Source organism: Betta splendens, chromosome 13 (genome assembly GCF_900634795.4).
Source record: "Betta splendens chromosome 13, fBetSpl5.4, whole genome shotgun sequence".
In the NCBI taxonomy this organism is placed as follows: domain Eukaryota; kingdom Metazoa; phylum Chordata; class Actinopteri; order Anabantiformes; family Osphronemidae; genus Betta; species Betta splendens.
The window spans coordinates 6,899,710-6,913,810 of NC_040893.2; the positions used below are offsets into that span (position 1 = coordinate 6,899,710).

The 14,101-nt window shown below is 48.3% G+C and overlaps 1 protein-coding gene across 1 annotated transcript; it reads right to left on the reverse strand.

Moving 5' to 3' along the window:
* Window positions 1–2,980: 2,980 nt before the first annotated feature.
* On the reverse strand, window positions 2,981–5,736 carry p2ry1 (purinergic receptor P2Y1). The gene is made up of 2 exons (XM_029172152.3): window positions 5,296–5,736; window positions 2,981–5,031 (listed from the first exon to the last, which is right to left on the reverse strand). The coding sequence occupies exon 2, from the start codon at window positions 4,999–5,001 to the stop codon at window positions 3,940–3,942; it is 1,062 nt and encodes a 353-aa protein (XP_029027985.1). The 5' UTR covers window positions 5,002–5,031; window positions 5,296–5,736; the 3' UTR covers window positions 2,981–3,939.
* Window positions 5,737–14,101: the final 8,365 nt, after the last annotated feature.

The window sequence follows — 14,101 nt, forward strand, 5'->3', positions numbered from 1 at the left end:
CCTCTTTTATTTAAGGTCGGAGCTACATTTTATCAGATGTGCCAGCTCTTCTGCACTGGCGGACAATGTTGCAGTCATCCAAAACTACATGCTGTCACATCCGCTCCTCCTGAATGAAATTGTTTTGAATTCCGTCCTGACACCAGCCGAGCCGGGCCACTTTTTCCTCTTGATCTGCCGTCGTGACCCCATTATACGCACTGAAAAGGGGTTTGTGAATGGCAGCCAGTGGGACGATTGTTCGAGATGATCAATGACGCCGACCAGCGGCAGAAAATCAACAAGAAGTCAGACGGGAGTGGCTGCAGCCATATCGATCACTAACCTTATGACAGCTGATATATGACACCTTGTGTGTGTCTCACACCCTCTCCCACTCCTTCTTCCAGGCATTTTCACAATGAATACAGGGTCCTGGTCTATTAGTATTGTTACTGATAGAAGTCCAAGCCATAACTATGACTGCTTAGACTCAGAAGTTCACCTTATAGTAGTTTATTCATTAATGCATTTAAACTAGTGGTATAAAATACCAAACTCCAGGAACAAAGCAAATTAACGGGAAGCTTCTTTTGGGTTCCTGTATGACAATGTGATGAATGTGAAGACATCTGATGTTGTCATTGGAGACCAACACCAGCTGTGACAGTAAACACATTGCCCTGAAGGCTCTGGTCCCACAATTGTTTCTTTGCCTGTCAAACGCGGCCGCACCCCAGGCCACTGGGGGTTTGAGGAGCCATCATTCATTGTGTGCAGCCATAAACTGAACAGGGTGTGCACACGGGTGTATATATAGAAGTGTTCCATATCGCCGACAGTATAAAAGTGCACGGACCACGTTTAATAGTAATAGTCTGACAGCGCGCAGGTAAGAAGCATAACTTTAATACCTTTTTCATCGACCCTCAATCCTCCCTCACCCCAGAAGCTGTTCAGCGCCTCCATTTTGTAATTTGTCTCATCTTCTGCTTGCATCCCTCCATGGTTGTTTAGTGGGCAGGACCAAAAGATGCATGTGCAAACATGGATGCAGTTAATCAAGTGAGTTGATAATTACTATTAACAGCATCGCCTTGACTTTCAAAATAAAAGCCCCATATGAGCAGCTTTGAGGGTCCATTGCATCAACAGGACACAGGGGACAGGTTGATTTTTGTGAGAACTGCAAATACTGCACACAGACACACACACGCAGCGTCATGGAATGTGAACACTAGATAGACAGGTTTTAGTGTAAACATATCCCTTAAATACTTTATTATTCATAAGCTATAAGAAGTTTCCCCTTCATATTTTAATTACAACCATTTGACACTTCAGCCTTTAATTGCTTCCCTTTTGACTTAATGATTGCTAGCATTCCACTGATTAGAGCTCCGTTTAATATACAGTATAGCAGAGCAGCCTGGATCCCTTCGCAGCCATGCTGTTCCGCCTGTGTCTTTTTTACAAGCAGGCTGCATCTCAGTAGAGTGGGCCATTCCAAAAAGCCCTAAATATTTTAGCAACACCACAACATGTGTCTGTCGTAGGATTAGGTGACTCTTGAGTATGTAAACATGTTCTGCAACCAAGTCCCTGAAGAAAATATTTCCCTCTGCTGTGTTTACTTCAGCGCTGGAGTTGGACACATACAGTATCATCAGTGCTGGGACTTTATCATAAATGCTGCACAGCTTTCATTAATCCACTAATATACAGGCGTCAGGTTGTAACACAGCAGCGTGTTAACAGCGCATGGGAGCGTGTATCACGTGGCTTCTCTATCACAAGACGCCCATGAAATGCACGTGTGTCACGCTGTGGTTGTTTGTCCCACCAAAACGCACCGCCGCTGCCAGTGCGTTTGGCTCCGCTTTGGTCAGCGGCCGATGGATGCACTCGTGCCAGCTCCCGCTGTAAATCCCCAGGAGCGGCGCCCGAGGAGCCGGGCTTTGGCCGACACCCGCTGCTGCTCGCGCTCAGCTCCTCCCTCTGCTCCTTTTTTTTTTTTTTTTTTTTTCTCTTCCTCATCCTGTTATCGAGCTGTCTGCTCGCGTGTCTTCAAATAGTCCCAAGGTGGCGAAATGTGGCGAGCAAAAGTTTTTCTCCTCGTCGCAGCTTCGCAATGAAGAGACAGGCGCGAGCGAGAGGAAAAGAGGTGAAAGGTGGCTGCGGGGGGAGGGGGGAGGGAGGAGACCCTGGCACTAATCCCAGCACGCTCACACTCAAGGTTTGACGCCGGCTCCGGCTCTGGCACCAGCTGAACGTGGCTTCGCTTTCATCTGTAATAACCTCGTGCACGCGGGATAAACGCGAGCGTGGCCCCTGTGTCCGTCACAGTGCACAATACAACAACAGGCAGTAACCAACCAACACAGGCAGCAGCCCAAGCAGCCACCTGCTTTATGTAGGTCTCCATTGTCTGCAGGCGGTCGCGCCTCAGCCGAGGCCGCGCATGCTCTTTGCACCCTCACAGCCAGCAAATCACCAGGCGTCTGCATTCACGGCCCGCGTTCGGGGGGACGAGGGCGCCGCCGTCGGCCCCGGCGACGGCCTCGCGCCCCTGTCTGCAGCAATAGCCGGGCCCCATTGTGACGGACACAAAAGCAGCGCCGGGAGAAGCCAGGAGAAAAAGGTGCCACTCTCTATTCCCAACTCGTTCCTCTCGCTTCCTCCCGGCCGCGTTAAAGAGGGAGAATCGCATGGGCGCGAGACGCGAGCACAGCTCTGCACGAGCTGCTGCGAACGAGGCGAGGGAACCCTAACGAAGGACTGGAGTCTTATTAACCAATGACTGGAGTCTTATTAACGAAGGACTGGAGTCTTATTAACCAATGACTGGAGTCTTATTAACCAATGACTGGAGTCTTATTAACCAATGACTGGAGTCTTATTAACGAAGGACTGGAGTCTTATTAACCAATGACTGGAGTCTTATTAACCAATGACTGGAGTCTTATTAACCAATGACTGGAGTCTTATTACACCAACCGGCTCATTTTAAATATAAAAATTTATTGACAAAGATACACGTGGCCTCAGATGTACTGTACAGGTTGATTTACTTCCTTTCTTGACAACACATTACACATTTACAATTAGTACAGACATCAAACACCTACTTCTAGTTCTACAGGTAAAAATATGTACAGTGAGAGCTCCGGAAAAAATACAAGAGATACGAAACAGAAACGATCATCTGCCCAAACACAGACACAGTGCAGTATTTTCTGAGGTATTATTTTTTTTTTTTTAACAAACAACTCTTCAATATGTGGATGGCGTCACGAGGCAGGCGACCGCGTGTGCGCGTTTCAGCGCAGCTCATGTTCTCACTCCACGAACACGCGAGTCGCCTGGAGTCTCACGGACGCCGCACTAATGTCTGGACGAGTCACGCTGACGCGGAGCGACGCGCACGAACGAATGTGGGACGTCACGACATCCTGTGCAGCGCCGCGCCCGGAATAACACACGTCGACGGTGGTTTGCACATACACGAAATACTGTTAGTAGCAGAAAGACTGCTTGACCTCAGAGCTGCGAGTGGACCGCACCTCTCACCTGGTGGGTAATAGACATGAGGGGGGGGTCAGTGCATTTACATTTCCCTCTAAAAGCCGTCCACTTCCTTTAACCACCGGCTCATCACCTGCCTAATAGCTATTGATTAAGCATCAGCTCAGCGGCTGCAGGAGACGCAGCTCCTGAACGGGGGGCCATTATTACCTGGAGTGAAAGCCCGTTCTCCCCCCGGGGCCCGTCCGATCCCACGGCTCATTTTGATGGAGGGCGACCTAAAAGTGAGGCGCGGCGGCTCTGACGTCTGGAGCGGAACACGCGTGCGGGACCATAGCTCATCCAGGAGCGACTAATGGCTATGACAGGGTTACGTGTCTGAAGTCTAAACTACCATCCTGCTTCTACACTCCATCGGTGCATTAAACGCGCAGCTCACAGCCTCCGCTCCCCGTTCTCCACGCACTCCGCCAGGCTGTTGAGCGCCGTCTCCTCGCTCCTGGACTGCAGCGCGTGGTCGCCCTTCCGGGACGGCTTCCTGGTGGCCCGCGACAGCTTCCTCCGGAAGGTGTCGCCGGCCAGGAAGTACAGCACGGGGTCCACGCAGCTGTTGAGGCTGGCCAGGCCCCGCGTGACCTGGTAGGTGGCGTAGACGCGGTTGTTGAACTCGCACATGTCGGGGCTCTGGAAGTACAGCCGCGCCCTCATGTTGAGGTTCTTCATCACGTGGAAGGGCAGGTAGGAGACGGCGAAGACGGCGAGCACGATGATCACCAGGTGGATGGACTTCTGCCGCAGCGGCGCGTTGTTCATGTCGTTGCAGATCAGCGCCTTGACGATCATGCCGTAGCAGCAGAAGATGATGATGAAGGGCACGCAGAAGCCGAACGCGGTCAGCGTCATGCTGTAGATGAAGTAGCCCGGCAGCTCGTCCTCCGTGGTGGTGTCGTAGCAAGTGGTGGCGTTGCGCTTCAGGCCGGTCCTGGAGTAGTAGAGGATGGGGGAGATGCCCAGGATCACCAGCGCCCACACCGCGGCGCTGGTGATGACCGCGTTCTTCTTCTTCAGCCGCCCCAGGGACTTGAGCGGGTGCACCACCCCCGTGTAGCGGTGCACGCTGATGCAGGTCAGGAACAGGATGCTCCCGTAGAGGTTCACGTGGAATATGAAGCGCTGCAGGCGGCACAGCACGTCCCCGAACACCCAGTCGGTTTTGTTGAAGTAGTAGAAGATGAGGAAGGGCAGCGAGAGGACGTAGCAGAAGTCAGCCAGGGCCAGGTTGAACATGTAGACGGAGATGCTGCTCCACGGCCTCATGTGGCACACGAACATCCAGATGGCCACGCTGTTGCCCACCAGCCCCGTGATGAAGACCATGATGTAGACGGTGGGCAGGTAGTAGAACTGGAAGCCCGTCTTGGTGAGGGAGCATCCCCTGGTGTGGTTGTGGAGCTCCGTCACATTGAGCAGGGAGGTCAGGTTCACGGCGGCGGTCATGGCGTCAGGGGGCAGAGGCTCGTCCTTTCGCTGCAGCAGAGGGACGGACAGATGTGACAGACAGATGTTCGGGTTAAACCTGTATTTGGCGGCGGGACACAATCTTAAGCATGAAATATGCATACGGGCGGCGTCTGAGCCGCACGCTTTTGCTTTTTAAAGCGAAAGGACAAGTGCATTCGAAGTCAGTCATGCACGCGTTCGCGTTCTCAAACGTGATTTTCCGGGACGCCCACGCGGCCCGGCGGACAATCGGGAGAACACGCGGGGAAAGGCGAGAGGGACGGAACTCACCGCTGACACAGACTCGCGTTCCACATTCCTAAATCCTTCACTGCCGCAAAGTCCACGCTCGCCACGCAGCCGTGGCGTTACGCGCCGTCAGGTGTCTCCACGCAGCCTCCCGACTACGGCGGGGGGATCGTGGAAAAGTTGCGGCGTCCTTCTGCGCTTCTGCGCCGCCACTTCAGGAGGGAGAAGTCCGCCGTCGGTCGCTCATGCCGGGGCGACGGCTTCCCACAACGGCGGCAGCGGGACGCACCAGAGGCAGCTGCAGGCTCTGGCATGAAGAGCAGGAATTGCAAACAGGCTCCCGTAAAGGCGAGAGGAGGCTGCGCGCGCGCGCGGCGGAGAGAGGAGGGGCGCGCGCAGCAGCCGCTCGCCGTCCCCAAACGCGCTCGTCCCGTTCCTCCCTCCTCCCGGCGGCTCCTTATCAGATCCTTCCAGCAGGGGAGAATTACGGCAGAGCCCGTTCGTCCGTTCACGGTCAATTTGTCTCGCGCGTATCAGGTGTGGAGACGGCTTAAATCACATCGGCGTTGTTTTGCACAGATGGAGGAGGTCTGAGATTCAGTCCCAGTGCGTGACTGTAATAAAAGCCTCAAGAACGTGTATTAATAACATTCATAACCTGATTTGGGGGTAATAGGTAATTGTAGAGTAATGATGGCTAAATGGAAAGTGGGCAGATCTCATTTTATATATCAGGGTTATAGATTTGCTGTTTGCAAGTCACATTTTGCATGAAAAATTATTCCCCGGTTACTGTCAGTCAAGACGTCAGGAGCCAATATGCACATTGATTTAAAAGAGGAGGACGCGCCGGGCAGAAGCTCTGTGTTTCGCTGCGTGTCTCCACCGAGGCCCAGACGCACGGACGGATGTGTTGGAGGACAAAGCAGAGAGTGGCAGTGGCGGAGAAGGAGCGCAGGGAGCCAGAGGTTGAGTTAACTATGCAGCCATGCCAAACATCTTAAGTGGAGTGGGGCCAACGCTGTAGCAATGATCTAATGGACCTTATTAATGAGAGAGACGATTAATGTCCACTATAAACGCTGCAGATGGACACATATGAAGCATTAGAGGATATGAGGTGGGGACACGTTTGGTGCCTATTGTGTCTCAGTAACTTGCTGCTTTAAGTAATTTCTCACACAGTAACACACTAACCACAACCGCTTCTTGAGAAGTCACCGATGACTAATCTGCACAACTTTCTACTTTTACATCATCAGCACAATTAATGTTAAGCTCAGTTGGAATGGAAGTTAAATGTCATTAACCTTTTGGGGGTTGTCTTTGAAATTCCTCTAAGCACCGATCGGAAACTTACCGGCACTGCTAGAACATTTCCTGATACCAAACGAAGTTTGACATGTGCTGTCACCAGTGTTGTGCAAGTTTGCCTGTGAACTGCAGTGTGACTGGTTGGGAGAGTCACACAACTGGCACTGGGCTGCACTGGAAACCAACAACACTTCCCATCAAGAAAGCTCTAAAAAGTAAAAAAAACAAACAAAAAAAAAAACACAATACTGGCAATAATGTGTTTATAGATAATACATTGTTGTTGTTGTCAGTGTATATAGACGCCCAGCCAACATGAGATTACAAAAACATTACAAACACAACCAAACATTAAACCTTTTTAAGTAACTAACACACGATGAACCGTTTTAACAACATTACATTGAAATGTTCTCCTTGTGCCGAAGACTCTACATCGAATTTTGTTAAATCAAGCACGTCATGGAAATAAACATGTCTATTCAGATGCTTTATTACAAATGACCAATATAAACCCTTTAGAAGCACAAAGAATGAAAAATACATGAGCTAAAAGGCACTAAACTAGGGCCACGGAGGGTTCAGCCAAATGAACAGAGAATCTGCTACATGGTTATTTCTCAGCCTGTTGCTTGTGGGAACGCAGGCTGCACAGACAGTGTTCTGTCTGCTGTCTCCCCCTTAAGGACGTTGCTTCACTGTCTCTAAGTACAGATGATAAAGTGGAATATGAGAAGCTACAATAGGACAAATGAGCTTTCATAGCAAAGCACACAGTTCGTTACAGGGTCCGGCCTAGAAGTAGAGGCATCTAATGAATATTTATTCATTAGTATTAAAAGGCATCTGAATACTGGATAATGTGTGAGGATTAGAATGCTGAATTACTATTAAAGTCAAAGTTGATGCCAGCCTTCAGCTTCTCAGCAGCAAGGCGATGGGGAACTGTTACCTCAGGCCTGAAGGGGCCATTCAGAGCGTAGCCCACGTGTGCAAGTTGGGAACATTTGAGGCCATTTAGCCTAAACGCTGCTCCTGTTTGTGGCCATTTTAGTGATGGCACCGTCTCCCTTTCGGAAAACCTGGACCGATCGCTGTAGGTGCGTGATCAGTTCAGGATGGGTTTTCGCCCCCCTGCGCGGTGCAGCTGCTGGCACCGAGGCAGACTTCAGTCAAAACCCATTTCCGCAGGCACTGTGATTGAGCAGGCTCAGCCCGTGTTTGACAGGAGACGTCCAGAGCCTGTTTTCCTGCTAACCCGCCTCCCATGCACACGTTCAGCACAATATCTCGCCCCCATCTTTAAGCACTGCGAGGAAAGTTATGAAACGTTCCCTGCACACGCTGTTACATTTCTTGCCAAGGACTCGAACCCATTTGTCTCTGACCTCGAGTTTCTAGCCTGGAGGCCGACAGGGACACGTAGATAGTTGGCACGGCTCGTTGGACAGCGTGGGCTTCAGTTAAACGTATTCAGCACCAACTCCGGCAAGGTCAGTGTACCTGAACCTGCCTGAGAGCCTCTTAGTGTTTTCACCACATATCTAATACTTTGTTGTGGTTTCATCCACCTGAAGAGAAAAGAATAATAAACAGTCAGGGCCTGTAACTGCACAGAGGAGACCAACGGCTGAGATGGGAGACACTGTAAAATGTGACTGCCACTGTTAACAGAATATTCTGGGTCATAAAACAGAAAAAAAAACTGATTACTTCTTTCCTCTGAAAACTCGGCTCAAGGATTGTGTTTACAAGAAATGCAGGCATTGATTTCTTGATTGCCTTAACTTTAGAAACAGCAGGCTGCATTTCTTACAGTCCGACAGCAGGTAAACAGCAAATATGACGTTAATGGCATGAAAATGAAGATGAATTGCTTTTTGCACAGTGGCTTCAGTGAAAAACTACCTTTTACTAGAACACACCCTCTATAAAAATAAAGGAAGCAACCCAGACGTGGATGCATGATGGATGGAAGATGGATAGACGGACTGATGGATGGAAATATTGGCATGTTTTATTCTGCGTGACCTCAATGCAGTAAAACACATGACATTAATCCACTGCCTCTTTAAGTCTGGAATGACAACAAGTGTCATCAAATAGTAGCAGCCCTGCAGCGCTGGCCTGGGTTTGGACCACTCTGGCCTGGGTTTGGACCACTCTGGCCTGGGTTTGGACCACTCTGGCCTGGGTTTGGACCGGTCTGCTCTGTGTTTCATTTGCTCTGCTCACAGCGTCACAGATGAAGGTGAGTCACTTGTTCCCGAGCATTTGCTTCATCCACGTCCCAAGGAGCACATGCTCCAAGGTGTGGAGTTAGATAAGGACAAAGTTGAAATTACGTCCTGCTGTCCCCGACCCCTCGTTCCGTGCAGCTTATGGATCTCTACCGTTCAGCTCCACCACATCCAGCAAATGGTCCCAGCCGTGCAAAGCAAAAGGGAACGAGAAGCATCACTTGACGGATTCACTTAAAGAAGCACGCTGGGTTCTGTTTGTAATGACTCTGACGTAATCCTACAAACAAAGTGTGAAGCACCACATTCCTACTTGCCTCGGGCCCTGACCTGCACCTCTCGTCACTGCCTCCAACCCCACCGCTGCCTCCGTCCTTCTCATTGCTGATGGAGCAGGCAGCACTGGGAGCCGGCGCCATGACGGCTCTTGAAACACCGTCGAGCCTCATCAGGAGAATCTCATTTGACAAATTAGTGGATTTGTGATGAAAATTATTCTCCTCGTGGCTGTTTCAAGGCCGTATATCTCTAGAGTTCCAGCGCACCCCTGCTCGTTTCATCTCCTGCCTCTCTCTCTGTCTGCCTTTGTGTTTGGCTCCCATATAGTCTTATATGAAATTCCTTCGTCTCCTTTGTCACCCAATTCTATGCTCATCCCAGGCCCATAAGAAGACCAGCACCACACCAGCGCGGTTCTGATGAGCATCAGTGCCGGTATTGATCTCTCTTATCATCTATCCAACAGACCAGGCTGGGAAATAATGAATTCTTTCATTCCCTCTTCTTTTCCGACTTTCTTTTTCGGGATTCCTCATTTATGCGTCTCTTGTTCTCCTCATATGTTTCAGATGAACATTCGCATTCTACTCTCTCTGCTCTCTACAGGCTTGTGGTTCTCAAGGCTCGTGGTGTGTTTCCAGCTCAGTGCTGCTGCCCTTTATGCCGAGGAACCGGGAGAGCAAAGCACCCAGCCACAGTCGCAGTGATCACATGATAATTGCACTGTTAACTCCCAGTGGCACTCGTGTAGATTATTTATGATACAGCGTTGTAGTACAACTGGATTCGAACTCCTCAGGAGAGCGGAAAGCAATACGGTTATTTTATGGAAAGGTTTAACAGTTTATATTCTAGGTTTATGCTAACAATGAATCATCAGTCAAACCTGTGAAACCACTGTTTGCACCAGGTGCCATATTCCCATATTATAGCAGAATTCTAGCTGAACAGCATCAAGTTTGCACCCGAGTGAAGGAAAGAAATGTTTGTGATTCTGGACACACTAACCGGACTCCGTGTACAAACAAGGCAGTTTGTAGCCTTCATGATATTTGTAATGGTGCCCTCCTGCCTTCCCGATGGCGGCGGTCGGAGAGAATTCACACTGGACGGACCTTAAAAGAAAGGTCAGTAAAGTCAGGTGCTGGCTTGAGTTTTGGGTAAACAGCCTGGGCGTGTCCCTCACACACAAAGGTCAGCGTCTCCCCAGGGCTTCTCTGACTGCAGCTGTGATCAACGGGCTAAACCTCATGACCACCCCCACATGCAGCCCCTCCACCTCCTCCTCCACCTTTACCTCAGCCTACTTCTCTCCAGCCTCCTCCACCATTCTGTCTGCATTTCTAATATCTGGCATCTGTCCGTCCATTAAATGCCAAAGTATCAGTTACTTCTCCAGGTCCACATTAAGTAAGTGATTTTTCTAGGGCCTGGTCAATGCGGCTGAATGTCACAGATGCCTTCTATCAAGCAGAGAGAAGGTCAGCGTGTGTCTATTCTGTGTAAATACCACAGTACTGTGTTCCGAGTGAGTCCAAGACTAGCAGCTGTGCTCCTGTCTATGTAAGATTTGCATGTTGGTTCCGGTCGTGTGGTCGCCACCATCCAACATTAGGTGTAAAATAATGAACATTAATCTGAGAGCTAACAGCTGAAGGACCAGAAGACAGAGAATGATGAACATACATAATAATATATCACAGCCAGGAACCTAATGATGTCATACATACTGTAAGCTGATCTAGACGGGACCGGTCTCTCAGTAGCTGGTCTGGATGCAAGGAGTCAAGATTTATTAACAGCTTTTATGATCACCAACCTCATTTTTTGTGAAATCACACAACATCAATTCTTCACACACATACTGTGGAACAGTACTAAGGTGAATGCTTTTCTACCCAACAAACAGGAAACTGGTTCACACAGAGTCCAAGCGGTAAAATCAGTGAAGTCCTGCTGTGCTTTCAAGCTGTCATTTTACTATTATGCTCACATTCAGGAGCTGATTTTTACAGGACGCTTATTAAGATGTGACGGGTGACGACAGAATTTTCACTCCTCACTCCCTTTCTACGGCTTTGTCTTGGTGAATCCTGTCCCAGCTCCAAGAGTGCATGTCTTTGAACCGCAGGAGTACGTCACTAGTTCCTGTGTTCAGTGTTTTAGCACTGTCTTAACTTTATTTAACCTTTTGACTGTTAAAACAGAGTTCACAGCAGTAAACCCACCTTAAACATCCATCCATCCATCTTCTACCCCTTAGTCCACTGCATGTGGAGCCTATCCCAGCTGGCTATGGGCGAGAGGCAGGGTACACCCTTACAGGCCACCAGTCCATCGCAGGGCAACACACAGACAGACAACCATTCACACACACACTCACACTATAATCTAGACTGACTAATGAAGAGTGATCAATAAACCTAATTACGTGAACACGGGGAGAAGCAAACTCCCCACAGAAGGCACCTGGTCCGTTTCATGTTCAGATTTCACAACAATGAAATGGATGTATGATCATTTGTATTTACTTTATTCTTAATTCATAATCTCAACACTTAAGAACATGTAAGAATGATAGCATCATAGTGCAATATTTATTCATACTGCAAATACCATCCCATGCCCTTTGGACGGCGGTGCTCAGCGGGAACCAGCCCAGAGGCCAGAACTGGTCCCGGTTCCTGACTCACTAATGAGTCTGTGCCTTTGATGCATTAGATCCTGTTTGATCATCGCTTTTCCCAGGCTCATCACAGTGTCTTCACATGCTACTTGGAGGTCAGCAACACCTAAAGACGGGAGTCTTATTGTCTTATTTTCCAGCGCCAGCGACACGGCGGCTGATGTTAATATCTTGTTTATTCTCGTTTTCTTCTTTTCCCATCAACTCGTCTTTATGAGGCCAAAGATCCGTGTGTGCGTCAAACAATCAGCCTTTAAAGTGTATGTTTATGTGAACACAGATGCTCAGCAACCAGCACATGTGCTCACAGTATTTCTTGCCTTCTATGCTTCCTCAATGATTGCTAATCAGGGTGGTTGCTATGTTTCATGTACAAACCATCCTCTGTCCTACCTTGAATGAATTACACCAACATTGAGTCTGGGGTTTGTGTGTTGTGTGATTCCCTTTATAGTCTAATGTCTGTCTTGAAGAAGAACAGAGACATTTTACTGATGCACTAAGTGCTTCCTCCAGGAGATAAGACCACCAAAATCCTCCAGATAATTTGATCCTGAGCTGTTACACTTAGGCCAGGAGAAGTATACACAGATTTATATGAAGGCTACACAAGGAAGTACTGTGTAGCACTCATTTCAGGTCTCATTCAGTACCTTAGTTAAATGCCTTGGATGCAAACAGATGCGTTTCAGGAGGGTCTGATGGCTTCACTCCTGCAGCCAACATACCATGATGGCATCCTGTGGTTCCTGTCACTCGTAAATTGTTCCTCTAGAGATTTTTGGTGTTTTTACACTCAAAAGGAAGCACTTCCCATTAAATGGACTCTGGACACTGAGGTACCCTCACAGTGGACCCTGGAGACCACAGGACTCTCCAGTTGTTGGAAAACATGGAGGACACTAATGGAAGGTCCGCGGCATGTAGCGCTTCTGATTCACCATCCATCACATCCCAGGCAAAGTGGATGCAGTGGACAAGGAGCGTGACGTTGGGCTGAGGTTGTGTGGCCTCACCCAACACCAGCAGCCGGATTGTGTTGGGAAACGCAGATCTGCCTGACAGACTGCTTTCTAAATACTTTTGTAATTGCTTCCAGGCTGCTGATACATTGCCTACATTTTCCTTTGCTTTCCTCCTTCTATTGGCTTAAATGCCACCATTGTATTGCTTGTCATTAACTTTATGTCTTCTTCCTCCTGTGGTTGTGCTTCTAACTCTCCGTCACGCTAAATGGCTGCCCACTCTGAGGTTGGTTCTGCTGGAGGATCCTCTGGTTCCTACTGGGGATCTACTGTTGGGTCAGTTGGTCCTTTATAAATCACCTGAACGATTCATATGTTGAAAATCTGAGAGATTTTGTGAATGTAATTTTGTGTTGTTTTAATTTGTGGTTTCTCTTAAGTATGAACTTTATTTTTATTGTTAACATCTATGCTTTTTATTTCTTTGGATTAAAGTTTTTTTTATAGTTTTATATTTTTTTTATATAGTTGTTGACTGTTAAAAGAAAAAAAAAACATAAAATTTCTGTAATCCTATTAAACGCAAATAGCTGGATAAAGAAATTGAAAACCTGCACTGTAAAACATGAGCAAGGGAAGGATGTACAGTATCCAGTGTGAAGGATGTGGCAGGATGGATGGAAAGTCGTCTAATGGAGAAGGTTCTTGGTAACTTAATTGTTTGTTGCTGTGGAAAAAAAAAAGAACGGTGAGATGCTCTTCTGCTTTAGAGCCCAGTGAGGGTGAAAGAGCATCGCCTAATGATGCACATTAGCGCGGAGCACTTCAGTGGAAATAACAGGGCTAATGCTGACTTCAGCCTGGTGAGATATACAGTAGAGGATGTATGTTTCTACGACCCATCGATCTACGTTTTGCCAGTATCCAATCAGAAGCAAATACGCTTTTTAATCAAATGTTTCCTGGACGCCTTCCATTTTTACTCCGCACGGCTGCAGCGCGTGCCCGTGGTAGTGCTGACCGGCTAGAAGCTGTAATTGTATTTGTATTTCCGTGTGTGTATTTTTGAATAAGTGTATAAGTGCTCCGGTGAAATATCCTATTTCGCGTGGGAGAAGATAAACGAGTCAATAAGCGGCGCCATGCAAATGCATAGCACCTCGCAGCATTAACATTACCCTCCTGTCTGCGAAACCATAATCAGAGAAGCTCTGATTCACTAAATCCTTAATGGAATAAAGCCTGATGATGAAAGACGGGGGATGGAGAAAAGAACAGAGAAAATGACTTAGTCAAACTTTTCCCATTAGGCAACTAAGCTGCTGTAAAATTGCTGAATATTCAGAGTGGAAAGAGAAGGTGAA

Bases quoted from the DNA above. Each gene is read 5' to 3' on its own strand.
- p2ry1 (XM_029172152.3), bottom strand. From the start codon at position 5,001: ATGACCGCCGCCGTGAACCTGACCTCCCTGCTCAATGTGACGGAGCTC.